This window comes from Trematomus bernacchii, unplaced genomic scaffold (assembly GCF_902827165.1).
Source record: "Trematomus bernacchii unplaced genomic scaffold, fTreBer1.1, whole genome shotgun sequence".
NCBI lineage: Eukaryota > Metazoa > Chordata > Actinopteri > Perciformes > Nototheniidae > Trematomus > Trematomus bernacchii.
In genome coordinates this window covers 1,168,079-1,193,887 of record NW_022988043.1, presented here as the reverse complement: position 1 = coordinate 1,193,887, position 25,809 = coordinate 1,168,079, and the positions used below count along the sequence as shown (strand labels likewise).

The 25,809-nt window shown below is 39.6% G+C and overlaps 2 protein-coding genes, 1 long non-coding RNA gene and 1 pseudogene across 4 annotated transcripts; 3 read left to right on the top strand and 1 right to left on the bottom strand.

The window, feature by feature from the left end:
* The first annotated feature begins 1,381 nt into the window (after positions 1–1,381).
* On the top strand, positions 1,382–1,863 carry LOC117473136. Its single transcript, XR_004554988.1, has 3 exons — positions 1,382–1,420; positions 1,509–1,671; positions 1,835–1,863. It is a non-coding gene; the product is annotated as an uncharacterized LOC117473136 (long non-coding RNA).
* Positions 1,864–3,741: 1,878 nt separating this feature from the next.
* On the bottom strand, positions 3,742–7,880 carry LOC117473135. Of its 2 annotated transcripts, XM_034118631.1 has the most exons (7): positions 7,668–7,880; positions 6,271–6,941; positions 6,101–6,151; positions 5,638–5,729; positions 5,419–5,529; positions 4,994–5,270; positions 3,742–4,698 (listed from the first exon to the last, which is right to left on the bottom strand). In XM_034118631.1, the coding sequence occupies exons 3-7, from the start codon at positions 6,146–6,148 to the stop codon at positions 4,495–4,497; spliced, it is 732 nt and encodes a 243-aa protein (XP_033974522.1). In that variant the 5' UTR covers positions 6,149–6,151; positions 6,271–6,941; positions 7,668–7,880; the 3' UTR covers positions 3,742–4,494. The 2 variants fall into 2 exon arrangements, with proteins under 2 accessions (XP_033974522.1, XP_033974523.1); XM_034118632.1 differs by lacking the exon at positions 5,419–5,529.
* A 100-nt stretch (positions 7,881–7,980) lies between these two features.
* Positions 7,981–18,598, top strand: LOC117473134 (arrestin domain-containing protein 3-like). Its single transcript, XM_034118630.1, has 6 exons — positions 7,981–8,531; positions 13,434–13,491; positions 13,668–13,815; positions 15,978–16,074; positions 16,657–16,913; positions 17,391–18,598. Exons 1-6 carry the CDS (start codon positions 8,276–8,278, stop codon positions 18,015–18,017), a joined length of 1,443 nt encoding a protein of 480 aa, XP_033974521.1. The 5' UTR covers positions 7,981–8,275; the 3' UTR covers positions 18,018–18,598.
* Positions 18,599–19,901: 1,303 nt separating this feature from the next.
* On the top strand, positions 19,902–22,347 carry LOC117472543 (annotated as a pseudogene).
* Positions 22,348–25,809: the final 3,462 nt, after the last annotated feature.

The window sequence follows — 25,809 nt, the reverse complement described above, 5'->3', positions numbered from 1 at the left end:
CACTCTCTGCGTTGTCGTTCATATTCATGTCTCCTGCTCATTAGGTGGCGATGTTGCAAAACAACTAGGGTCCTGAGAGAGTGCGGTCCTGAGAGTGCATGCGGTCCTGAGAGTGCATCCTCCGAGGCTGCAGCTTCATACTACTCACTGTAGTAGCCTCTATGCGTGAAAGGGTTAAACTCAGCGCGCGAGGCCCTCACTAATTAAGCCCCAAACATTTTCGGATATAGAGATTATACACCAGTGTCATGTAAAGGTTTAACAACATGAAATTGAGCTATAGACTTGTCAAATATAAAGTGCCACGTATGCTGTCAATGTAGAGGATTTAACCGATATTAACTTGTAACAACAACAAAGTAAGGAGCATTTACTTGGACGACATTCACTGAGTTGATTTCCAGAGCGTTAGCTAGCCATGTTAGCCACTAGAAGAAGAAAAAATGGTGTGGCTATTTGTGTCTACAGACGGGTACCTCAAATTATAATATTACTGAAAATAAAACAGCTTAATAGGACTTACTGAAGCCGAGAGGAACATTTTTGGGCAGACGGTGACTTATGTTGGTCAGCGCCGTATATATAGAACATAGAGGGGCTCTGATGTTGGTCTGTTCTATCACTGCACGCACGGCAAAAATGGGGCTCCCTCCCACTTGATCGTGGCCTCTGACATGCGCATTAGGTCTACCAACCAAATCTCTTCTTACAAAATTAAAATTGAAAATTAAAACAAATGTATTTATTTATTTTATCAATTTTTTATTATTATTATTATTATTATTATTAATAATAATAACGTGTGCATATACATTAACGTGTGCAATCGAAAGTGAAACTTAAGCCCGCTCCATTGCGGAGATATTCCCGCGAGAGTGCGGAAAATTTAAATTAATTCACTAACTTTTTTTTGTGATTTCCTACCTATTTAGGGTTAAAAAAAAAAACATCTTGCTATTTAGACTTTTTTAATTTAATTTAATTTTTAAATGTTACAGTATGTCCACTGTAGAGGACGTCGGGACCTATGGTTATAGAGTGATATTAATACAATAATACATTCACCTTTATTTAAAACATAAATAAGTAATTGATCTGAACATTGCTGTTTATTTGGTCACTAAAAAACTAGTTTGGTTTTTGGTGAATCTTTCCAGATCTTCAAAGACTTTGTAGTCAATGTACTGGGAAAAGTACCTCATTGACTCCAGTCGGCACGGGCTGTGGGTCATCTTGATAGTTTTATGGATGTGGTCTCCATTTGACCATGCTCATAGAAACAAAGCTTGCATTCCTGAGGCAATTCTCATTTTTGATGGCTCCACTTAAAATAAAAACAACAATAAGACATATGTGCTACTCTTGGCCCACAGAGGGCCCCCAAGTACTCAATTACTGACTACCACAAAGAGCATTTCAAGTATGTAGAATTGTGTTCTGCAATATCTTTTCCATGTTTATTTTATTTATGAATAATGTCTATGCATGATTACACTTTGTTAATGCAGGACAGCTGGAGAGATTATGGCAGTCAGTATAGTACAAGGTGGTCCTCCACCTAACTTTTTCAGAGAGTGGTGCTATGGATACATATCCACTGGGGAGATGGATAGAGATTCCATTTCCAAGGAAGATGTGACTGATCCAGAGCTCAGCCAGCTTATGGAAGAGGTAATATTTTTCTTCTCCTCAGATACTCCTTCATATAACATGAAGTTTGTTTTAGTATGGTTGACACACACACACCTCTTTGTAGTGTGAATATTCTCTAATTCTTAAAATAAGCTAAGGCTCCCATGACTTACTGTGTGATGCTGTTTTTCCAATTGCAAAGGTTGAGATGGCTGAACCTGAAGCTATGTACGATCTTCTGGATCGGATAACAGCATGCGGGTACAGTGGTCCTGCAACGTGGGAGAGGAAGGAAGAAATAATAAAGTATGTGCATATGCTAAGTGATTTAACCCATAACAACCCATGTTTAAAACCAATCAATTATTCTTTTACACTCATATTGAGTGTGCAGTCACTCTTTCCCTTTTTTATGTATGATTTTATATTATTGCTGTTATCTGTTACTGAATTATAGGGCAATTATCTTGCACTCATCGGTCCGCATCCTACCAATGCTGCAGCAGATATGCTCAGGCATGAAGCTGTATGGCTTGTGCGGGATGATTGTACAACAACCACACAACTTCAGGGATCTGTTCGTCCCTGGCCTTCATGAAAAGGTCAGTATTATGTCTCTAGCTGATTTTACCACTGCATTTCAAACCTTAACCTTTTAACAGCCAGCGCCACCATTTGGTAGAGCACATTTTGTGTCTTGATATTTTGTTGACATTTTTTTTTTAAAGTGTAACTCCATCTGATTCAGCCAGCTCTACCCTTTGGTTGACATGTTATGCACAAAACAACCTCTAGATGTCACTGTGGTTTGAACAGAAAGCCCTTCAGCTAGCTTCCACTGAGAAAGTTGGCATGCTAAAAAATCACTGCTGAAGAAATCACTCTTTTTGGTCAACTTTTGTAAGGTAACCATATAATCTTTGACATATTTTATTGTCAGAGCACCGAGTGTACATATTTAGATAACTAGATGCACAAAAAAAGTTTTAACAAGGGTGTAATTATTTTTTTGAAAATATGCTCAACCAACCGGTCGAATTGGCCTTTTATGGTAAACTAGCAATATGACTTTTTCAGAGTTTCAGAGATGTTTTCCAATAAAATATGGTAAATAAATGGCTAGATTCATGGTAATATTACTAAATCTAGTACTGCCTTATGAGTCTCAGAGTGAAAGAGTGATAATAATTTATATAGCACCTTTCATGCATGGCATTCAGCCCAAAGTTGCACACAGATGAGCAAGTTAGGCCAACACAGGATATAGACATTTGCTGTTAGGCCAGTGGTTTCTTCTTAGGCCAATTCAGCATCTACAGTAAGATGAGCACGTCTTTTTTTTATTGTGAAAAACACTTTACATTACTTTTTATATCAATATCAATATTGATACCTTTTTAAAAAAATGTGTTTGGTTATGTGTGGCCCATTTGATAAAAAAATGCAAACTAATAATTTTTCCATAGCTTTTTTTCTTGGTCTGGCAATTAAAGGGTTAAGCTCATCCAACTTTGAGCATACACCATTTTATTTTTTCCTCTCTCCAAGCCGGATGCTGAATTCCTGATGGGAGCCATATCTCCAGTCTTCAGTGAGCTGGGCTCGCTGCGACGCCAGAGGGAATCGAGGATTGTAAACTTTTTGCAAGACTTCATCCAAAACATTGAAGATGAAGGTGATACTACTGCCCTGACATTTTATAAACGTATTTGTTCTTGAATTGTACCCCCGATTACGACAGGCAACTCAATGACAGCTTTGTATACCTGTTTTATTCATGTTTACATGTCTCAGTTTAAACACAACTTTGCATCATGATAGTTGCGATGAAACAATGATAACTAAAGCAGGACTGGCTAATGAGGTTTTCTTCTTCAAAATATCCACATAAAAAACAATTTAAAAACAATAGCCATATTTATTGACATTGCTTAGGTGAAGATATGCATTTCTTTGTATTAACTTTCAACTTGTTTTAAGAGGAAGAAAAGAGCTTCGTGGTTGAAGAGAGGGGGACCCCTGTGAAGATAACAACAGAGAGTGATCTTGATGATGGAGACTCAAGAGAGACAGAGTCTACAGTTGAACCGGCGAGAGATAAAGAGGAGATGAAGGAAAAACACAAGATCACTGTTGGCTGCTTCCTTCAATGGCTTACGGGGCAGGCACATGTCCCCATCACCTCAACAGAGAGAGAGAGATTTAAAATCCTAATTGAATTCGACCACGATTGCAGCGTGCACTATGGTACACACACTGTATGCTTTCCAGTAGTTAATGCATGCTCCAACTCTATTACCTTTCCGACAAGGCACCTCGGCTCATATCCGGAGTTCCTGAGCATTATAACACAGGCTGTTATAAGTAGCAGGGAGTTTAGTCGTTCATAAGATTCATAGAATCGATGTTTTCTGTTAAAACAGTCTTTATTGCACTTTATTTGACAAGGTTTTCATTTGTTCAAGATGAGAATGTTACTATACAGTCAAACTTTCAAGTGACATCACATACTGTTCCAGTCAAAATGTTTTTGAAACAAATGGTGAAGTTGGGGAACCATTATACTTTTGAGCTGTATTTTGTGTCGATTGTTGTTTCAATTGTCACCAGTTGTGCCAAGTAACTTTACTCTTGGTACTTTTACTTAAGTAACACTTTGAACACAGGACTTTTACTTGGAACAGAGTATTGTTACATTTAGGTATTTCTACTTTTAGTTAAGTACTTCTTCCACCTCTTATAGTCACTGTAATACACATATAATACACCTTACTAACTTAAACTGTTTCCCCATTATATTCCTACTATGAGGCTTAAGGCTAGGTTTACCCTCATCTGTGTCATTCAAGGGAGCTGTATTTCTTAAGAGCCACATCTTTCAGCTACATACTCACGGCAGAGTAAGTACAGTTCCTTGACCGGAGTGTTTGGGTCAATTTGCTGAAATATTGATTGAAGTTCAGTTATGTCTTCTGGACTCAAAGGGCAGTCGAATTCGGGGACGACAATCCCTGCATCCTCTTCTCCATCGTGGTCAGCAGCAATTTCCCAGTCAACATCTGGCTCCTAATAACCATAACAGAGGTTTTGAACACTTGGGTGAAATAAATGTATGTCTTATAAACAAAGTGGAACAATGACATCAAGTAATAGTTCGTGTTATTTTTTACAAAGTTAAAATAACACAAACTGAATAAAATGCCCAGAAAATGGTCATGCCAAGAGTAGGGAAAGAAAGTAATATTTTGACAATATATATTACACAAAGTAAATGGTAAGTAATTAATATCTTCAATGACAATCCAATAAACGTAACTAGGCTTCTAACAATGAGAGGTTAATGCTGAAACGAGATCAATACCTCAGGGCTCTCCGGCTGATCAATGTTTGTCTGCATCAGTCCAAGTTGCCATAACTGCTCTGGACATTGGTTCCGTTCAGTGCTGAGTGGATGATGGTTCCAGCCTTCTGTAAAAATCCCCAAGTCCATCTGAAGTCGGGGAAGAATAATGTAGTGCACACAGAAGAGGTCGTTTGTTGATGAGATGTCGAGCAGACCATCCTCTTCGAGGGAGAGCAGTATCGCAGAGTACTTGTTGGTGACAATGACTCGTACATCACGCCAAAGACGCTCAATCCTATGGATGAAAATACATGGTTTAGGGAAAACCAGTTCAAGTGATCTATTTTCATGCTGGCCTAGCATGGGTTAAGTGCAAGGTGCTTGGTCTACACATCAGATAATTCCACCTCACTAATTGAGTTACTAGAGATGCTGCAATTTACCTCTGGTTATGAACACTTTTACCAGAGATGAAGCTTCCACGGTCGGTGCCGCGAACCGAAAACATGAATCTCGCTATCTGTACGTTTTCTACTCCTTGGTCTCCTCTGACCCTGAAATGTACACAGTTGACCAAAGGACTGTCAAAGAAAATATTCATCCAAAAGTGTCACAGTATTGAGCTAGCTCTCCAAAGAGTGTGCTTTTTTCTGTGAATTCACCTTAAAGGCACTCCATGTCTTTGTGTTGCCTCTAGGAAGAAGCCATAGGCTGTTGACGCACGGTTGTTGGTCGAAGCACCCAAGTACATTACCTGCAGAGAATATTTAAGAATAGGGCAATTACACACAATAACTAGACAACATTCTGTTAAACTGTGTATTATAGGGGAAAAAATGCAGAGATTAAAGAATTCCTGTTGCAATAGAAATAAGCAAACAATACTGACATACAGTATACTGACTCATAATACTTGTGCAGCAAAAATAGGCAATGCACAAAATCTCCTTTATATCTACTTTGACTTTGCTGCTTCCTTTTTAGTCCATACACTTTCTCCATTTGGACCAAAGCCAGGACACAGCGTTGGGACCTCTTTTGTGGTTTTAAGTAGCTAGCAGTAAACTCGTACAAAAAATACATGTTTGTTTAATGTGTGTCTACTGAAGTGAAATGCAGTCTTACCTTTCTCGAATACCCGTCCACTCCACCAAATAAGACAATGTTATACATTAACTGAAAAACCAAAGAACAAACTATTATAGCACTCTGGAATTGAAACACCGATTCTCCAAATCTGGGACATTACAAAGAGATTATTTCTTAATCACTTAGCGAAATATAAATACCACTACCGTATCAATTTGTGGTTGGTATCCACGTGCACAAGCGAGAGAGGCCCTCGCACTGAATATGTTCTCCTCACAACACAGCCCAGACTAGCCAGTCTGGAGAGGATGCCTATGGAATCCACTCGATGCATTGAGGCAGCCATTCTTGTCCATTGTACACGTAGACCAATAGATAACAACCGTCCTTTGACCATTCGGTATCCAGCAGTGGGCATGTCATTCTTGATAGATATGACCACGTTATCCAACTCCTCATCGCTGATGGAGCTATAAAGTTCTGAAACAGATAAGCCAAACTCTCTCATCCTTCTAAAGATTGTACTGGAAGAAACACCTAGCAGTTTTGCAATGCAAGGCACCGATAGGTTTGTCCCCAACATCTCAACCAACTGCTGCCTCTCAATTTCAAATTTAGGACGTCCTCTTAGACCAATAACTGATCCCACTGCTGTATTTGGGGCATCTGAATCGAAATATTGCCTAAGTAGTCCAAACAGCTCTTGAAGAGCTTGGATTATTCCTTGCGGTATGTCAACATGTCTCGAAAGTGCTTGCAGGAGGTACAGCTCCTGGCGACATGCAAACTCCAGGAAATCCAGGTCAAGTGGTGCTCGAATGAGTGCAAGCTCAAACTTCGACAGGAGTCTCTCCAGGATCTGCCGTTTCAGAATATGCTGTGAAGAAAAATAAAGTACACTTTAATTAACTAAATGAATACTTGAGGAAGATTCCTTGAATATATGTGTTTGTAAACCCTAACTAAGGTGTAACAGTCCTTTTTTCAGGTGGAGCTAATATTTCCTTCTGGTCAGAGTTTGTTAATTCAGTTATGACGCTATACCACAATTATCTATTCACTATTTTATTTGTATTTAATTATATTTTTAAGAAATGTGGTCAATCTTTATTGAAACAATTATGTTAAATACAGAATAAGGCACATAAACATCAATGTTCATCATAAACATTCCAAAAAATAAGCTGAGGGCATTTGAACAGAAAAAAAAGTGGTCATTCAGAAATTAAAGTGCCAAGAAACTTGCAAAATTCTTGGGCTTTTTTACATTTGCATCATTTTATACTTTTTTTGTGTAGTATTATTTCTTTGAGAAAGGCAATAAAAACTGGGGACATTTTGAAAAAGCGACATTTGTGAAAATATTTTGCTAAAGTAATCAAAATTATTAATTCCAAATTCAGTTTTTGAAAGCTACATTTTATATTATCATATGTCAAGACCGAAAAGGTAATTGGTTCTTATCTTTAAAAATATGTATAAAAATGTATTATCTAAAAAAACTCAATCCATTTATAAGTAAGGACGGCTCTTGTGGAATAACCACAGAATACAAAAGCATGCCTTTAATTAAAACAATCATTAGTAAAGTAAAGTAACTTACGTGAGACGTTTCCACAGCCATATTTCATCACGTTTGGAGCAGGTTTGGAGCTCTTATTATACATCCATGGTTTGGAGAGGGACAAACAGTACTTCCTGGTTTAAATCCAGACAACGGCCAATCATAAAAGAGGAGGGGTGTAACCAATTAGATTTGGCGTTACTGGGACACGGTACGCCCACTTCCTAAAATTTCTCCGCGAGTGAGAGCAGGCCAGAGTTTCACGAGCAGAAGAGCAGGAATTGCTCGCGAGGGCGCAGGAGAGCTCATGTAGATGCTGTACATGCTCAAGGCATGTTTCTCCCCTGCAGGCTTCAATATTGCTCTCGCGCGAGTGCCGTTTTAGTGCTCGCGAAAATAATATACGTCCGCGGCTGCTTGACTTGTGCTCGCGTGGATCTCATATGCCCTCGCGATTTATGACAGAGATTTGCCGCCATATAGAGGTCTTTGAGACTTTCGCAGGGCGTGTCTTCAACAGACCAGACGCCATCAGTATTAGGTAGTAGTAGTAGGTATAGTAGGGAAGTATTTGGAAACGAGAAGTTGGATCAATCACATGGTTTTATTTATTTTACTTATTAATCCTACTTACGCTCGCAAAAACAATGCCTTCGATTCAAAGTTTAACTTTGACTTATGACGCGCTGAATGAGCAGGGGACGTTTTCGGAGGGTGACACTATCTCTGGGAAAGTAACCCTGGCCTTGTTAAAGCAGGTCAAAGTAAATAGCTTTTTTATTAAAGCAACAGGAGATGCAAACGTACATTGGACGGACGGGAGCAGCGATGACAGAAATACATACTCTGCTCATAAGAGATATTTCAAACTAAAGCAGTTTTTATTCCCAGAGACCTCCAAGGGTAGGCGCTACATTTCTTGTCATTTATGTATGCCTTAACCCAGTGTTTTTCTAACGGGGGTACTAGGACCCCTATGGGATACTTGAGTCCTGCATGGATGTGCCCTGCCTCTGTATGCATGTGTGTGAATGGGTGAAGGATGACTTGCACTTTGAGGAGTCCTAAAGACTGGATAAAGCCTTACCGTTTATCCAGAGGTGGGAGAAGTACTCAGATCTTGGACTTCAGTAAAAGTAGAACTACGAGAGTGTAGGAATACTCTGTTACTGTACAAGTAAAAGTCCTGCATTCAAAATGTTACTCAAGTAAAAATAAAAAAGAATTTGCAGAATAATCCATTTCAGAATAATATTATATGTGTCGATTACAATTATGTGTTTATCACAGCTGGTAAAGGTGCAGCTAGTTTTAGCTAGCTTGTGAATTGAATCCATGTTTAACTAAAGTCCTTTTTAAGTGTTGATTATATTTCACATTAATACAAATCTGTAAAGTAACTAAAACAAATAAATGTCGTGGAGTAGAAGTACAAAGTAGCATAAAATGGAAAGTATTTATCTCAAAATTGTACTTAAGTACAGTACTTGAGTAAATGTATACTAGTTACTCTGCTGCATTTATCTCTTATTTTGTCAATAACGTCTATTTAATGGTTGTTGTTTGTAACAGGTGTCTTTTTCTTCACATTTTTATGCAAAAGGCATAGTTATATGCGCTACTCCCCCAAAATGATTTTAGTTGATCAGGGCTACACAAATATTTCAAAGGGGGAAATATGTTGAATAAGTTTTAGAAAGACTGCTGAATGCGGTTTGCTCTTTTCTTTTTGTCCATTGATGTTCATGGTCGATAAGTCAGTGATGTTAAAATATTCATAGCTATAAAAAAGTGGTAATAACCAGTGTGCGAAAAAGTACCCGTCCCACCGCCCGGGACGTGTTATTTACAATGTCGGACAAGTAGATCTTTCAATTGACTTGTCCAGCGGACAAGTGACGTTTTTAGCCCTCATTTATTGACAAATTATTGATAAACTCAGTTTACAAAATGGAGAACTCATTCGCAAATTGTCCGTGTCCGCCATTGTTCGTTTAGAAATGTTAGTTTCGGTTCTGCTTGTCGATTCCTAAGGAAATGCATCTCGCCGCTTTCTGTACTGTTAGACGGGGGCGGGGCAGTGCCGGACGTGTAGCACAGTGGCAGGGTTGGGAAGCAAAACTCGGTTCCGAGTAGGAACAAATAACAATTGTCCGGTACCGGGATTAATAAGAGTTGTGAGGACAGGAGGCCGAGCCCCGCGGACCGCAGCTCTCTCTCTCTGCTCCGGATCATCTGATCGCTGCACGGTGCAGTTCAGCGTCTCTCTCTCTCCCTCTCTCTTTCTACACAGAGCGGACCCGCTGCCCGTTTAACAGCCTAATCTTTGTCAAACTTTCTTATGTTCTTTCTTTAACACGTAATGAAGGTTATTAAGCGTTTTAGCTCCTATGTTGTTAATATTGACCGCCATTTCCTTTATGAAGTAAATCAGCCTCCCTGTCTGTGTCCTCGCGCTGTCCTCACATCCCCCGACCCCCAGACTCGGAGGAGCACAGGGATGTCAGTATTGTTTATGAAGCAGGGTATAGAAAATACATTATTGAAATGAAAATAGTATTTATTTACTTTTACAAACAGTGAGCAGCTGGGCAGCTGCAGCATGTGTATTGCAGGACATGTGTAAGCATGCAAGCGTCTTTGAGTTGTAGAAAAGCGCTAGGCCTATAGGCTATAAATATAATGTATTATTATTATTAGGCCTATGTGTTGGACATGTGTGGTTGGACTCTGTCTCACAGGCAGGTTGCAGTGTAACATCAGAGGAGACTGGGCCAATTGTACATTCTCAAACTGCACCACATAGAACTAACTAAACAATGCAGAGATTATTTTTATATAATTGTATTCAATAACCGTAAGAAATTAAACAGTATGAAGTGATTTCTAAATAGGAATACAGATTTGACTTAATGTTTTCATAAATATGTTTTTCTCCCAGTTTGTCATGGGACTTATTTTTACCCTCTCAAAGAACCGGAATCAAGAACCAAAAATAATCGGAATCGAAAAGCAGAACCGGAATCGTTAAAATCCAAACTATACCCAACCCTAGGTATGTGTGATGCAGTAAAATCTTACCGCTCACTTACGTTAGCGGTGACGTAAAAATCGTGGGGAAAAGTAAAATACGTTGGCGAAGAAGAAGATTCCAGTGGCCCCAATTTTTGTCCATTCTGGACAAGTGAAAAATGTATTCGGACAAGTAAATTGCCAAACTCACTTGTCCATGGACAAGTACTCTCTAAAAACTTTTTCTCACACTGATAACACAATATTAAAACAATATAATTAAAGGTAGTTTAACTTCATTTAAATACATGGAATATGTCAAATTACATAGTTGGTTAATCAGGAGCACATTTTAACTATGACGATTACATAATAGGGCAAAATTAGAACTTTGTCCTATTATGTAATAATAAAATGTAGAGCAAGCATTTCATTGTAAATCTAAGATAAAGGCCCCAGCTCCACGGGAACCCATACGGCAAAACGCATCGGAGTAACGCAAACGCAACCGCAAAAAACCTTCCGCCCACACGCAATATACACCGGATTGTGTCAAGCTCCACGAGACGGCTCCGTTTACATCCAACCGCTGGAAAAGCTGCAGTACATATGCCGAGCCTGTACGTGGCGCTGTAACTTCCTCCACAAAAGCAGCAACTTCCTCCACAAAAGCAGCGAAGAAGAATGGTTGTCATGGCTGCACTTCTGTTTATTCTCCGCGGTGGGGGCCGAGGGATCCGGGCAGAGTTTTTCGCCGGTCAACGTGTGTTAAAGTTTAAATCTTCCGGACAAAATTATAAAAGTGCCGGTCAAAGGTCTTCTTTGTTATTTATTGAGCTTTAAAACAAATGAATAACGACGATATAATGATATATGATAATAAAATACACAGAGCCTGTCTCTTTTTCCTCTCTTCTCACAGCGTCAGTGTCTGTCTCATGCAGCAGCTGATCCAGTAATGATGACTCGACAGTAAAAATAAACATATTTATAACTAGTTTAGGTAGTTTGAGAGGTAATTAAAATAGCTATTGTTGTTGTTAACGAAACACATCAGCAATGATGCGGGGTACGCGAAGAGGTGGGGAGAGGCGGGGCTATGAAACGGATGACCGTATAGGCGACCCCACGGCCCCGTTGGACCCCCCAGAGCGCTCCGTTCCCAGATCTATCCACCTTTGGACCCGTTGTCGTTTGCGGGGTCTGTTTCTACGTTTCCGTTACGGCGTCGTCGAGCTTAAAGGGCTATACGCAGTGGCGGCCGGTCCATAGGGGCGCTAGGGGCGCCGCCCCACCTCTTCCCATATTTAAAAATAAAAATAAAAAATATATTTTAAAAAATATTTTTTTTTTTATTTTTTTTTTTAATGAACAAGGTAAATATTATATCATTGGTATCAGTTAAAATGTATAATCTACAATAAAATCTCGTTTAAAATTGTGTTACGATGTCTAAAGTTACTGATAAGTCACATGTTTCCTGCCTGGCCTTGCCCGTGTACCTTCTCTCGTCTGGGCGCTAAGAGAGGAGCCCTCAACCAGTGCAGCAGCAGCCACTAGCAGCTGACTGTTGCTATATGTAACGTGTAAACTATGCCGCGAAAACATAATTTCAGCCAATCAGCGTCGTCAAATATGATGGTCACAGGGCTCCTACGTGAGCGCCCGGTGAAGTCTGTGAGTTGTTTGGACTCGTATCCAAGGAGACAAAACAGGAAGCTGTCATACACTCTGGAAGCTACCATTTAGCAGCTAATGAAAACTCAGTTTTTGACATAAAAATGGAATTATGGATCATCAATCATTTTTCAAAGTGACAGACACATTGGATTAATTTATGGATTAACCTTCAGCTGCGTTTTTCTCGTTTTTGATCAGAATTGTTATTCTGCAAAAGGTGAGCATATCTCCATGTTTTGCTACGTCGTGTGATGTCTGTATTTGCTTCCCCTGTCGCGAGTTCTGATCGCTCAGTGATGATACTTATATTTCTAGAATATGTGGAATCTCAGCTTGTAAGCTTGTTTGTGCATATCCGATAAGTATATCGATTGATTTATACCTAGAGTGCGTTAGCATTTTTTCGCTCAGGGCTCATTTAGACGCTTCTTGTGAGACTTGTGTTTTGTTTCGGTAAACATGGTTCATATCATCAGTTAGATGCGTTTCCTCTGAGTAGGACACATGAATAGTTTATTACATTTTAAGAAGCCCTGAGACACAGTTTCGTGAGAAAAAAAACGGGGGAAAAAAGCCCCTTAACAGGTTAAATGGGAATTAAATCAGTGTTCCCAAAGCCCCGGTGTTCTGCAGTTTGTGTGGGCCTACTGTACTGTTGCACAGTTTATGCTGTAGAAACTATGTCCAGGACAAGGTGTTTGGAAGTTTTGGAAGATTCATAGCTAACCACACTGAAGTTATGGAGGTATTGATCAGTCTTCTCATATTTTTAAGCCTCAAATTGTCCTTCTCCCCCCCTCTAACATCACCAGAAGTCATGATTTAAGGGGTCTTTTCTCAAAAAAAATTACCGGGGGAGCATCCCCCCGGACCCCTCTAGTATTGTTTGATCACCATTTCCACAGCCCCACCTAAAATATTTTCCACCAGCCGCCACTGGCTATACGCATGAGAAATATGCGGATTCAACCCGTTTTCGTCCCTGTGGAGCCTACGCCAAAGTGCATGTGTTATTTTCCACCAATCTGTTCATTACTAACATATTTATTTGTTAGCTACTAACAGCAGGGTTACCACTGTAAATATTAACACTAAAATCCATTTTCCTTTTAGACACTGTACTTCCCAAAGGAATCCATGTCTACAAATTCAGCTTAAACATTCCACAAGGGTAAGCGCACAAGACAATCAACCAAAACAGGATGTTTGCACGTTCACCGTGTTTTTCTTTGCAAACAGGAACACATAGCCAATCTCAGCACATAACTGAATTTGATTCAATTTAAATTATTGATGTTAATTCATTTCAGATTATATAACAATTATTCGGCTGGTTCTCTATTTCAGAAGCGTGCCTTCATCCTTCAATGGACCTCATGGAAAGATTGTCTACAAGCTGGAAGCCAAGCTGTCCAGGAGTTGGAGGATGGACCAATCAGTGAAACAGAACATACTGTTTGTCTCCAGGTGTTATCCCAACCTTCCTTCTCTGATGGTGTGTAAAAAAGTGATACATAGATACACAAATATCAGGTATTGTTATTGGCATCGGTAGTGAAAAAATGTCACAGTCAACAGTCCTTTTCTCTTAGCATTTTTCATGGGGGGGTGAAACAGAGAAGATAAAATCAAAATATAGGTATTACACCACATTCTATTTTATTCCTTGCTATATCCAGCCATGTAGATAGTCCTACAGTTTAGGGATAACCAGCTATGAAATCTATCCCACCACTACCCAACAATAGTGATGCATTTCATTTGGAGGGTTCCAGGTTCAAGCTATTGTGCACAGCAAGCTTTCTCACTGGTTTGGCTTACTAAGATACTTATATAGAACAGAGCTATCGTAAATGGCATGAGCTTCACATGATAAGTCAAAACTTCTGCTGTGATTAATGTCATCCGGGATTTGGATTTAAATTGGTCCTGCTTGAATTTAAAGGGGACCTATCATGCACACAAAATGCACTTTTTGATGTCTTATATACATAAATATGTGTCCCCGGTGTGTCGGGGAACTCACATAGCGTCAGAAAATAAAACCCTTTCTCTTTTCCTCCGTACCTGAATCTTTTAAAAATGGGGGTACAACGAGCGGATACAGATTTGCTCGGCGGCAGACCCACAGAAAGTTGCTATCAGAAACAATGCCTGACGTGTTTTGGACGTAATCTCGTCTTTGTTTACATTAGGTAGCCTTGCAAAAAATTAAAAGCTAACCTGTACTGTAGGAGCACGTGTGTTTAACACTAGAACCGCCAGAGATTTTTTATACCTAAAACCGCCACCTGGGTCAAATTGACCCGCTATTAGAATGCATTGATTTTCAAGGTAAAATATTATTTTATTGAACAGTGAGTTTTGATCACACAGGGATGAAACGTATACCAATATAATCTGTGGACTCTCAGGGCTCGACATTATAAATGGCCCGCTGGCCCGGAAGCATTATTTAGACACCGCGGCCAGCATAATGTACTTTCAACTCGCCCCACAGGCAGCGCGAGCAGTCTCCCGTTGGCGGGAGCGCACTCCTTCACTACAGACTGTCTCTCTCTCTCTCTCTCTCTCTCTCCTCTCTCTCTCTCTCTCTCTCTCTCTCTCTCTCTCTCTCTCTCTCTCTCTCTCTCTCTCTCTCTCTCTCTCTCTCTCTCTCTCTCTCTCTATCTCTCTATCTATAACTATCTATCAATATATCTATCCATCTATCTCTCTCTCTCTCAATCTATCTCTCAATCTATAAGGAACCGCAGTAGACAAAAGGCATTGCTATAGCAACACGTCATGTTTATATGAAAAGGGATGGGGTCAATATGACCCGCTTGGCGGAAATAGGTATAAATGGCAATTTTTTGGGCGATTTCTTCAATCTGACTTCATATTGACAATTTTTAACAACATAGGGTGCTACATAACACACTTTCAGGAAAAGTCACGGACTGGAAGACTTTAATATTTTATTGAAAAAAAGTTACACGCAATAAAAAACAGCTCTGGGTCAAATTGACCCGATTGGCGGTTCTAGTGTTAAAAAGCAGGAAATAAAAAAAGGAACTCACCTTGTGATAAACCCGCAAGAGAAAAAGCATTGGAGCTCCATACTGTTTCAGAAATAATCCTTGATGTGGTTTAGAACAAGATGGCGTTTTATCACAGCAGAATTTAACTTTATCTCCGGTAGAATTCTGATCAGGCATTAGCTCCGCCTCCTCTTTTTTTTTTTTTAAGCTAAGGACCCAAAATGTGCGTTTCTCTAACAGGCCTGCAAAAGAGGGGTGTGAGCAGTATGAGGCATGGCTACAATAGGTGATCTGTTTGGTATTTTATGCAAAAAAACTTCACAGACATATTTTGTATAGGTATGGCCCTACAATATATTTTTCAATAGCATAATAGGTGCACTTTAAATTAAAAGAAAATGTTTTTGCAACGTTCTTCAGTAGAAAATTGTTCTAGTGAAATTGCTCACCATGTACAGTAATGACATATGTTCGTGTACAGTCAACAATAATATTCACAGGAAATGTGAGTGACACACAGTCCTGGTCCCAAGGACTCATGTTTCTTATTCTGCCCCACAACTGAAACACTTAATCATGCACTGTATTGGAAGTGGATCAAAAGTAATAATTCTCTCTGTTTATTGTGTTCTAGTTGCCCCAAATTGGTGCAATAAAGAAAGAGATGGGACTTTTCTCCAAAGGACAAGCAGACATGGAAGTCACGATTGACAGGATGGCCTACGCCCCAGGTAATAAACAGTCCCCTTTAAACAGGGTAGGTTCAACTCATGGAAAGTGTTCCTCTCTATGATAAATGCAGAAAACCATTTATCACAGACTTGCAAAACAGGGAATTATTTTTAATAAAACTAAAGTACTGGTGATATTATAGTTGAATTGTCATATCCTAAGTGTTACTATTGCCAACAAGAACAATATTCAGGGAACTGTAGTAGGTTTGTTTCACAACAGACATGTTGACATGTAATTCCAGGAAAAGCACGTCCGTCATCAGTCATTAGTCTGTTGTCAGTGATGGTTTTAATAAAAAAGAAAGTGTTGCTAAAAATAATGTTTTGCTTAAAGTAATTTGAAGGAAGTAGCCTAATCCCTTTGATTTAAGGAATTGATCAGACAAAGGTAGCATGAATAAAATAATAAGTGGGTGGGGTTGAGCCTTTTAACTCTGTTGATATAAAGTGGATAAGTTGTGTCTCACAGGCATAACAATAATCTGCCTTCATATGAGACACACTCTTTAGCACAGTGCATTGTTCTATGCGGCAATGAATACAAAATGAACAATACATGTTATGTTGTTTTCCTCATAGGTGAAACTATCACAGTTTTGGCCAAAATCAACAATTCCTCGTCCAGTGAGATGACGCCCAAATTCCGTTTGGGCAAGAAGGTGATCTACCGTGCTAGCGGTAGTACCAAACGCGAGGAGTGCACATTCATCAAAGTGGTCGAAAACCGTATTCAAGCCCATACAGAGCTGGAAGTCAGGTGTAGAATGAAGATTCCTCTCGATCAGACAACAACTATCCAGAATTGTGACATCCTCTCAGTGGAATATCATTTAAAGGTAGGCAACAGTGTATCTTTATTGTAAAGAATAACAAGCTGCCTTAAAGGTAGGGTAGGTAAGTTTGAGAAACCGGCTCGAGATCGCTAGAATTTGAAAATACACAACCGGAGAAAATCTGCCACTTCCTTATAGAGCCCCTCCTCCAACACACACGAACGCGCACATGACCAATGAGGGCACGAGATAAGTTTGTGCACAGATGGAAGGCTGACAGGCAGGTAGGCCATCCAGTTATTTTAGCCGGGCCGGCTAAAATGATTGGTCATGCTTTTTACAGTACTACAGCTTCCACAGATGACATTTTTTATGGATTTTTTGTCAAAGCACTGAAGATATTCATTGCTATCGGGATGTTAAGAGCATTCCATGGAATATAAATAAAAAGTGTATCTCGAGCCGGTTTCTCAAACTTACCTACCCTACCTTTAAGAAATTGTCAATGAAGTCCTAATTAAGCTGTCATATTTTTCTTAGGCGTATCTGGACATCAGCTTTGCCTTCGATCCAGAGGTCCTCTTCCCAGTGGTCGTTGTTCCTTTAGGCTTTGCTCCTGTCCCTCAGCCTGGTGTGGCTGCAGGTCCTTATCCAGCGGGGGCTGTTGGGGGCCCAAGCAACAGCGACTTCCCTTCCCCTGTAGTGTCTGGGCATCCTTATCCTGTCTCCCCATCCTCAGGCAGGTCTGGAAACCCAGGAGCCCCAATGTATTCAGCACCACCACCACCTGTGTACCCAGGTAACCCAATGGTGTTTCCTTGTCCACCAAGTGTTTACCCTGCTCAGCCCGCACATGTGAGTGGGGCCTACAACAACCAAGTGCCTGAGATACCTTTTCCGTATGGAACTCCATTTTCATCTTCTGTGATTCACCCTCTGCCAACTGCCCCAACATTTCAAACACCCCCAGCTGCCCCAGCGATCCCGCCAGCCCCATCTCTCCCAGCGATCAACCCACCCCCTTCTTTTTCACCCTTCAATGTATCCCCAACGGCTCCATCGTACAACCTGATGAACACAGACTTCCTGAGTCAATCGGATGAAGCTCCTCCAGCATATACACTCCTTTTCCCCTCCACTGCTACTGACAAATCAGATGCAAAATAATAGTATGATTGCTCGATGACTGGATTGGTTTATTAATCATGATGTAAAAAAACTAATAGTTAAAAGTTTTAATCAGTCATGTCCGGTCATGTCTTTATTTTTGTTGTTGATTTCTAAGCATGAATGTGAGATTGAAAAGGCATCTTAACTTTTTGCATGTAAAAAAGTATACCCAAAATATCACTTATGCATTGTATGTGATGGTTGTGTGATGGTCAATTCAGAATGATCATTGCCAGCTGCCAACATAATTACTCAAACTTCAGCCTTCAGTATTGACTGTGTATTTCACGTGCCTTATTTAACTCAGGTGTCTTTAACTGATCAATCTTTCAGTTTTATTGTTTATAGGCTACATACTCTATCTACCTCACTTATGTTTGGAAGCTATTTGAAGAAACTGGATAGCTTAGAGGTAAAATATAGGCCTGAATGTTCTTTGTATTTTACAATCTGTTCATTTTATACCAGAAAACATTTATTTCTAATAAATACCCAATTCTTTGCAAACCTGATATCTAATACTCTCAAACTGCCATTTTTTCCCCTGTAGATTTCAATAAAGACTTTTACATATTCAATGTAAGTGTGAACACTAAATTGTATTCTGTTCTATGTTTTCAAGTCTAAGCCACAAGGCAGCACAACACTTATCTCCTGATTCTGATATCTCTCATATTAACATGACATACCTATATTTTTGTATTTATAGATAAGCTATTTGAAATTTCACTTATTCTCATTTTTAAACATTATGTATTTTCATTTAGTAATATTGTACAGTATATACAAACCTCTACACACTACAACAGCACATTTAAATATAATACAAATAAATAAAAAAATGGGTTGACTAGAATCAGATCTAAAAAGGCCATGTACAATATAAAATAGATAAAAACAAAGGGTGACATAATTATCAAGTTCCAGTGTCTCTTTATGACCTCAAACACATTACCTGTGGCTGCCCATCACTTTCAATACCATTCTCTCAGGACCACATCAAAACATATTACATGGAAATGTGCAATGCAAAATCTACCCACCATCACGAAAAGCAATATTTGAGATCAGTCGGTACAGATTATGAAATATAGCTTTCTTCTTGTTTTTTAACAAGTTAATTCCAGTTTTGTAATTTCACGAATACCATTGAAATAGCTTAAGAATTATAACATTACTAATATCATTTTCCCTATATTTTAAGATAACGTTATTTATAGGGCACTTAAGTGGTGTAAAACCTGTATATCTGATTGTGTATGTTGTTGTAATACCTGGTTTGCTTAAAGGTGGGGTATGTAATTTATTTCAAAAACACTTTTTGTTATATTCCATGGAATGCTCTTAACATCCCGATAGCAATGAATATATGAAATGCTTTGACAATAAATACATACAAAAATGTCATCTGTGGAAGCCGTAGCGCTGTAAAAAGCACGACCAATCATTTTAGCCGGCCCGGCTAAAATAACTGGATGGCCTACCTGCCTGTCAGCCTTCCATCTGTGCACAAACTTATCTCGTGCCCTCATTGGTCATGTGCGCGTTCGTGTGTGTTGGAGGAGGGGCTCTGTAAGGAAGTGGCAGATTTGTTCTGGTTGTGTATTTTCAAATTCTAGCGCACTCGAGCTGGTTTCTCCAAAATTACATACCCCACCTTTAACAGTATGTTGTATTAAAGGTTTCAACATTATGTGAGCCACACCTTAAATAACCTTTAGCGCTGAAACCAGGGGAGGGAATTTAAGCTGCGCCCATTTTCAGCCGCACAGTAACCCACACAACTTGCACGACAGATTCACTGAACACTATAAAACCCATCCTCCCCTTCCTGTAGTCACTCACACCTGTGGTAAACAGAGCCCGTTTTACCGATCCAAAATGTCTCCAATTAAGGACTTCAATGTGATTTACGAAGCTCCCAACGAGAAAGGATTTATTTCTCAAGGAGATACTATCGCAGGCACAGTCACTTTCGCTTTGACTAAAGAAACCGGAGTGAAGGTGCTGGTGGTGAAAGTCAAAGGGAACGCTTGTGTACACTAGATAGAGGGAACCGGAGATCAACTGCGCACAGGAGATACTGGGCTGAGTATGCTAAACTAGAGAGAGAATCGCTGGCAAGGGGACTACAACTACAACAAAATGAACATATTTGACCTTGATTTAATTGTAATACACGTTTAAAAAATGATGCCGAAGTAACAACATACTGATACCGGTTAGTAAAAACCATGAATTAATGCTTCGACAAGTCTGCAGACAGACGGCAGGCAAAAAACCTTTTAAAATGCGTGTTTTCTAAATGGAAATGGGCTAAGCTAACGCAGTATATGCTCCGACCGTCCACACTCACAACAACGGCCTATACAGACATAAATAAACCAGCGACTGTATTCACCATGACACAGGCAGTCTGTGGCTTGTACTTGTTTAAGTTTTGTCTAGTTTCTGAACAGATATGAGGAGCTGTGAGCTTGAGTGCTAACAGCTAACGGCTGATGTTGTTTTTCTGTGGTTCTCATTGAAGATGACGTCACGGCTCCGCCTACACTGCGTTACTATAGTTACTGCCCAGCTACTAAACTGTAATGGAAACGCAGCATAAAGTGAGACAGTCCTAACAAGGCCTAACGAGGCCTAGCCATACCGAGCGAGGCCGAGCGAGGCCCTGTAGTGGAAATGCGCCATTAGTGCCAGAAAATGACAAAGGTAGGCAATATAAATGCGTTGGCCTTTTGATTTTCGCAACTTTTCTCAACACTTGGATGTAATTTATGTTATTTTAATATTATGGGTGTTAGTTTGATAAGATAGATCTATGTGTTAGGGTTGATATATTGGCCTACCTGTATTGCTTTTAATATTGGTAATCTCTGCACTGGTTGCTTCTCATATGAATGATTTACCTGCAAATTACACTTCCATTACTTATAATAAGCTGTTTAAGAAAATATACAAAAATGCTAATAGCCCTACTTTTTTTTGCATTGCTGACATTGACAGGTAGCCTAAAAATGCATCTTGAATGAATGTTGTCTTCTCATGTGTACCATATACTTTATTATGCTTTATATTGTATACATCTACACATTTTGACCTACTGCAAATAAACAGAAATTGATAGGGCTGCACAGGAACTCCATGGAACCACCCAATTCCCTCAATCTAATACGCATGCACAAAGTAGCCTAAATATGCTCTGCTGAGTAAATAAAGCCTCTGTCATTTGTCAGGTCTCTACAAAAAGTGTAAATCAATCTCACTTATTTTGCAGGCACTGCACTCCCAAAAGGGTTCAGGTTCACAATCCCACAGGAGTGAGTACACATTACTAGCATCTAGTGTCATTGTTTGCTTTTGACCAATTACTGCATCTTGTTCTGTCTTACAGGGACATGCCGTCATCCTTTAAGGGGTATCATGGAAAAATTATCTACATGCTTGAAGCAAAGATGTCCAGGAGCTGGCGTCCATCTTCTGTAGTCCAGAAAGAGCTCAAGTTTGTGTCAAAGTGCTTGTCACACCCTGGCTATTTAATGGTAAATGGAACCCTAATAAAACGTGCTATGAATTTGATCCACTATTTCACTTTCTAGAGGAGTTGTGTTTTAAACAGAATATGTCTGAATGAAGTCTGGAATGGAGAAAATTCAGTTATATATTATGGATAGTTTTCCCATTATGATATGTAACATTTGAGGAATCAGGATGGCCTAATCTAAAGGGAAACAGGGAAAGGGAAATACATTTTTCAACTGAATTTATAATTTCCACTGTATGAGGCATTCAGTTGATATGAAATCATGTTTGTCTGTATTATTTGTTCTAGTGTCCCCAGTCTGGTTCAGTGGAAAAAGACAAAGGAAAGGTGCAAATGTCTGCTACCGTTAACATGAAGGTTTGCTCTCCAGGTAAAATCACCAGTTTAATACAGTATGTAAACTGTATGTGTAATTGTTTTTTTGTGGTCATCTTATTTTACAAAGGAATATTTGCATAATCAGATGTTATGATTTGTTTTTGATAGGTGACACTTTAACTGTTGTTGCCAGAATCTGCAACTCTTGATCGAAAAAATTGAAGCCCAAAGTCAGTTTACAGCAGAGAATAGTGTACCGCACCGAAGCCTCCACTGATGTCAGTGACCTAAGTCTGTACAAAATGGAGGGGGAAACTATCACATCGGGCTCAGAGGAAACTTTCTCATGCCAAGAAGAAATCTTAAGTGAAGATTCCTGCCGATGCAAATTGCTCCATCCAAAACTGTGAAATCCTCTCAGTTGAGCATTACGTCAAGGTGTGTAAAATGTCCTGTTACACTTAATTAATTGCATTAATTACAGCTTGTTTTCTCCAAAATTACCTACCCGACCTTTAACATGTGAGGAACTATATAATTAGTTCTGAAAGTAATTAAATAATTCAAGTTTTCAAATAACAGCTCTTTTATAAATGTCCATTCTAGTGGACGTCAGGACCATCTTCATGGATTTAATGACTCAATGTTGTTGCAGGAGACGGAACTGAAGCAGACATTTTCTGTACCAGATAGTTAAGGGAGATTAAGATTTTGAGCTCTCAGATAATGAGAGAGATGAGGATTTCACACCTGGGTCAAGAAGAAGGGGGGAGAAGATGCAGGAGGCTCCATGAGCGCACAGATACAGACAGAGAGACAGATGGAAAGACATGGCCCTCTGTGGGCCAAGAGCACGTATGTCTTATTGTTGTTTTTATTTTAAGTGGAGCCATGAAAAATGAGAATTGCCTCAGGAATGCAAGCTTTGTTTCTATGAGCATGGTCAAATGGAGACCACATCCATAAAACTAGTCAAGATGACCCTACAGCCTGTGCCGACTGGAGTCAATTAGGTACTTTTCCAGTACATTGACTACAAAGTCTTTGAAGATCTGGAAAGATTCACCAAAAACCAAACTAGTTTTTTAGTGACCAAATAAACAGCAATGTTCAGATCAATTACTTATTTATGTTTTAAATAAAGGTGAATGTATTATTGTATTAATATCACTCTATAACCATAATACGTTACATAGTCTATCTGTTAATTTTGTCTGTCTTTTCAAACTAAAATGGTCCCGACGTCCTCTACAGTGGACATACTGTAACATTTAAAAATTAAATTAAATAAAAAAAGTCTAAATTGCCAGATGCTTTTTTTAACCCTAAATAGGCAGGAAATCACAAAAAAAAGGCAATTGGAAGACACTTTTTTTCCTCGAGTCCCAGGAGGATATGTTTACAAATAACGATATTAATATACTATAGACTATTATTTAGGGTCGATATGTGTTGACTTAACCTTAAAATATCAGATCTTAGTGACCGGATATACTTTTCTCGGCTTAGTGAATGTGTGCAGAGTGTGTGTGTGTGTGTGTGTGTGTGTGTGTGTGTGTGTGTGTGTGTGTGTGTGTGTGTGTGTGTGTGTGTGTGTGTATGTATGTGTGTGTGTGTGTGTGTTGTTGTAGCAAACACTGTTGGATGGTGGCTTACAGCCCCCCTCCGCTACACGCCGTTCGTTAGATGAGGCTGGTTATATTTAATAAAGAAAGGGATTCAAAACACCGGAATAAAGGTTATAACAATAATCTGATTTTACTGGTAAGAAACAAAACACGTATACAAGTTTACAGAGTACTCCGGACTTCAGGTTTCTACTGCTGTGCGATACAGGTATCGGGACCAGCCAGTCAGCAAACAAGAAGCATTTTACATGCATAAACAACAGTATTCATATTCATATTTTGGGGCGGAGATGTGTTGACTTCTTCCTTCCCATTTTACTCCGAAGCGAATCAGAGAGTCCGTGGGGAGGAGCTGTGTGAGCTGCTCACTCCCCCAGGTGTTTTTACTGGTTGGATTCACTTCTGGTCGGGTCCAATACAGCGAATCAGAGTTCTGAGAAAAAGTATGTTTTCTTCTGAGATTCGGAAGTTCACAAGGACAGAGTCAATCTTATCTCTGCACCGATATTCACTCCTTTACTTTCCCAAGGAATATTTCACACAAACTATTCTTTCCCAGACAACCAAACATTGTACACAGATATATTGATGCCCAGAAAGAACCTTGAAAAGAATATGTGTGTGTGCTGGTGGGAGGAGGTGTATGTGTGTGTAACAGGATCTCTGGGTCAGTGAGTTGTAAGTGAGGAGACAATATGTATATATGTGATTACTTAAAACAGTTCAAACAATACATGTTCACTAAAATACAATTCAAAATAATACATGTTTACTTCAATACAGTTTAGAACCATATCTGTTTACTTTAGTGTGTGTGTGTGTGTGTGTGTGTGTGTGTGTGTGTGTGTGTGTGTGTGTGTGTGTGTGTGTGTGTGTGTGTGTGTGTGTCTTTTTAAAATAAAACATTTATCTTAACAGAAAAGGTTTAAAGAGAAACTAAGAATAAAAACTTGTAAATTATTTGATCATTTATTTTAAACGTCAGGCCTACAACATGGCCACAAACCCCATCTAAAAACAGAGGCTCTGTCCTAATTACCTGATTGCATCCACCTGGGTTACTTGGCTCAACACTATAACTTTATATAATTTTACTTTAAACCACACTTAAAAGAATAATATCATTATACATATGTATACATGTCTACAGTATAGCAACTAATAAATGTTTTAAATAAATAAACATTCAAATGTGAAAGACTCCTTCAATGAATATTTAAAACGTACACAAAATCAGATTCTTGTAAAAATTAGAGCACATGCATTGTTCCATCTGTCAAGCTAAGATATATACATATATCTTAGCTCTTAGCTTGACATGCTCGTTCAGTTAGCATTCCTTTAAATTGAATGTTTAAAATACAAATTAGCTAAATAAACACAATTACACTGCGCTAAACAGCCAAACCGACAAAGAGCCGAGAACCTAAATAATATGTAATTATAGCCACCCGAAGTCCTCGGCCGGAAGTCCCCGGAGTTGGGGACTGGCTTCCGAGTAAATCGCCAGAACGCCGACATCTCCTCATCACTCCACCGCTCCCACGTTTTATTTTGTGTTGCCATAAGTTAGCCTCTCTCCGTTGGTGCGCTGGGCTAATGCTAATAATGCTAATGCAAGCAAATAAAATGGCGGCTTCACAAAACCTTTTTGGAGTTTTACGGGGCGTGGTTTGCAATCCGCCCAGCCAATCAGAAATGGGAACCTTTTTCTCCCATGAAAGTAGCTGCTCTCTGCAGGGACTGAAAGGGGGGTGGAAAGGTTCTCATGAACTAAGTTCTAGTTCCGGATTTTTTTGGTGTGAACGCACATTTTCTGAACTATATCGGAACTATACTGGGAAAAGTACTCCGGTGTGAAAGCGCCTATTGACTAGAGTGGCCGCGATCGCTGTGAACGCCGCGGCGCAGCCGTAACATGGCCGTAACGTGGCCGTAATGTGGCCGTAACGTCGCCGTAACGTCGCCGTAACGCGGCGCAGACGGACCCGGTGGAATCTAGGGGTAACCCATGTTGGTCCAGCCATGGATGTATAATAAGAACTGGATACAGCGTCGGAGGCGGGGTCTCGTTCTTTCCTATGAGAGCTGCTCATTGGCGCATGAGGACAAAATGGCCCAACTTTTGGAGAAGGGTCCAGCTGCAGCCGCAGCAACGGTGGAGGTTGAACCTGTAGGAAGTTGTAGGAAGTTGTACTTCCAGATATGGTCAGAAGAGAGCGCGCCCAACACGTGAGACGCTGATGCAAGGATATTTAAAGAGACATGGAGGTTTACAGAGAACAGACAATATGGTGCA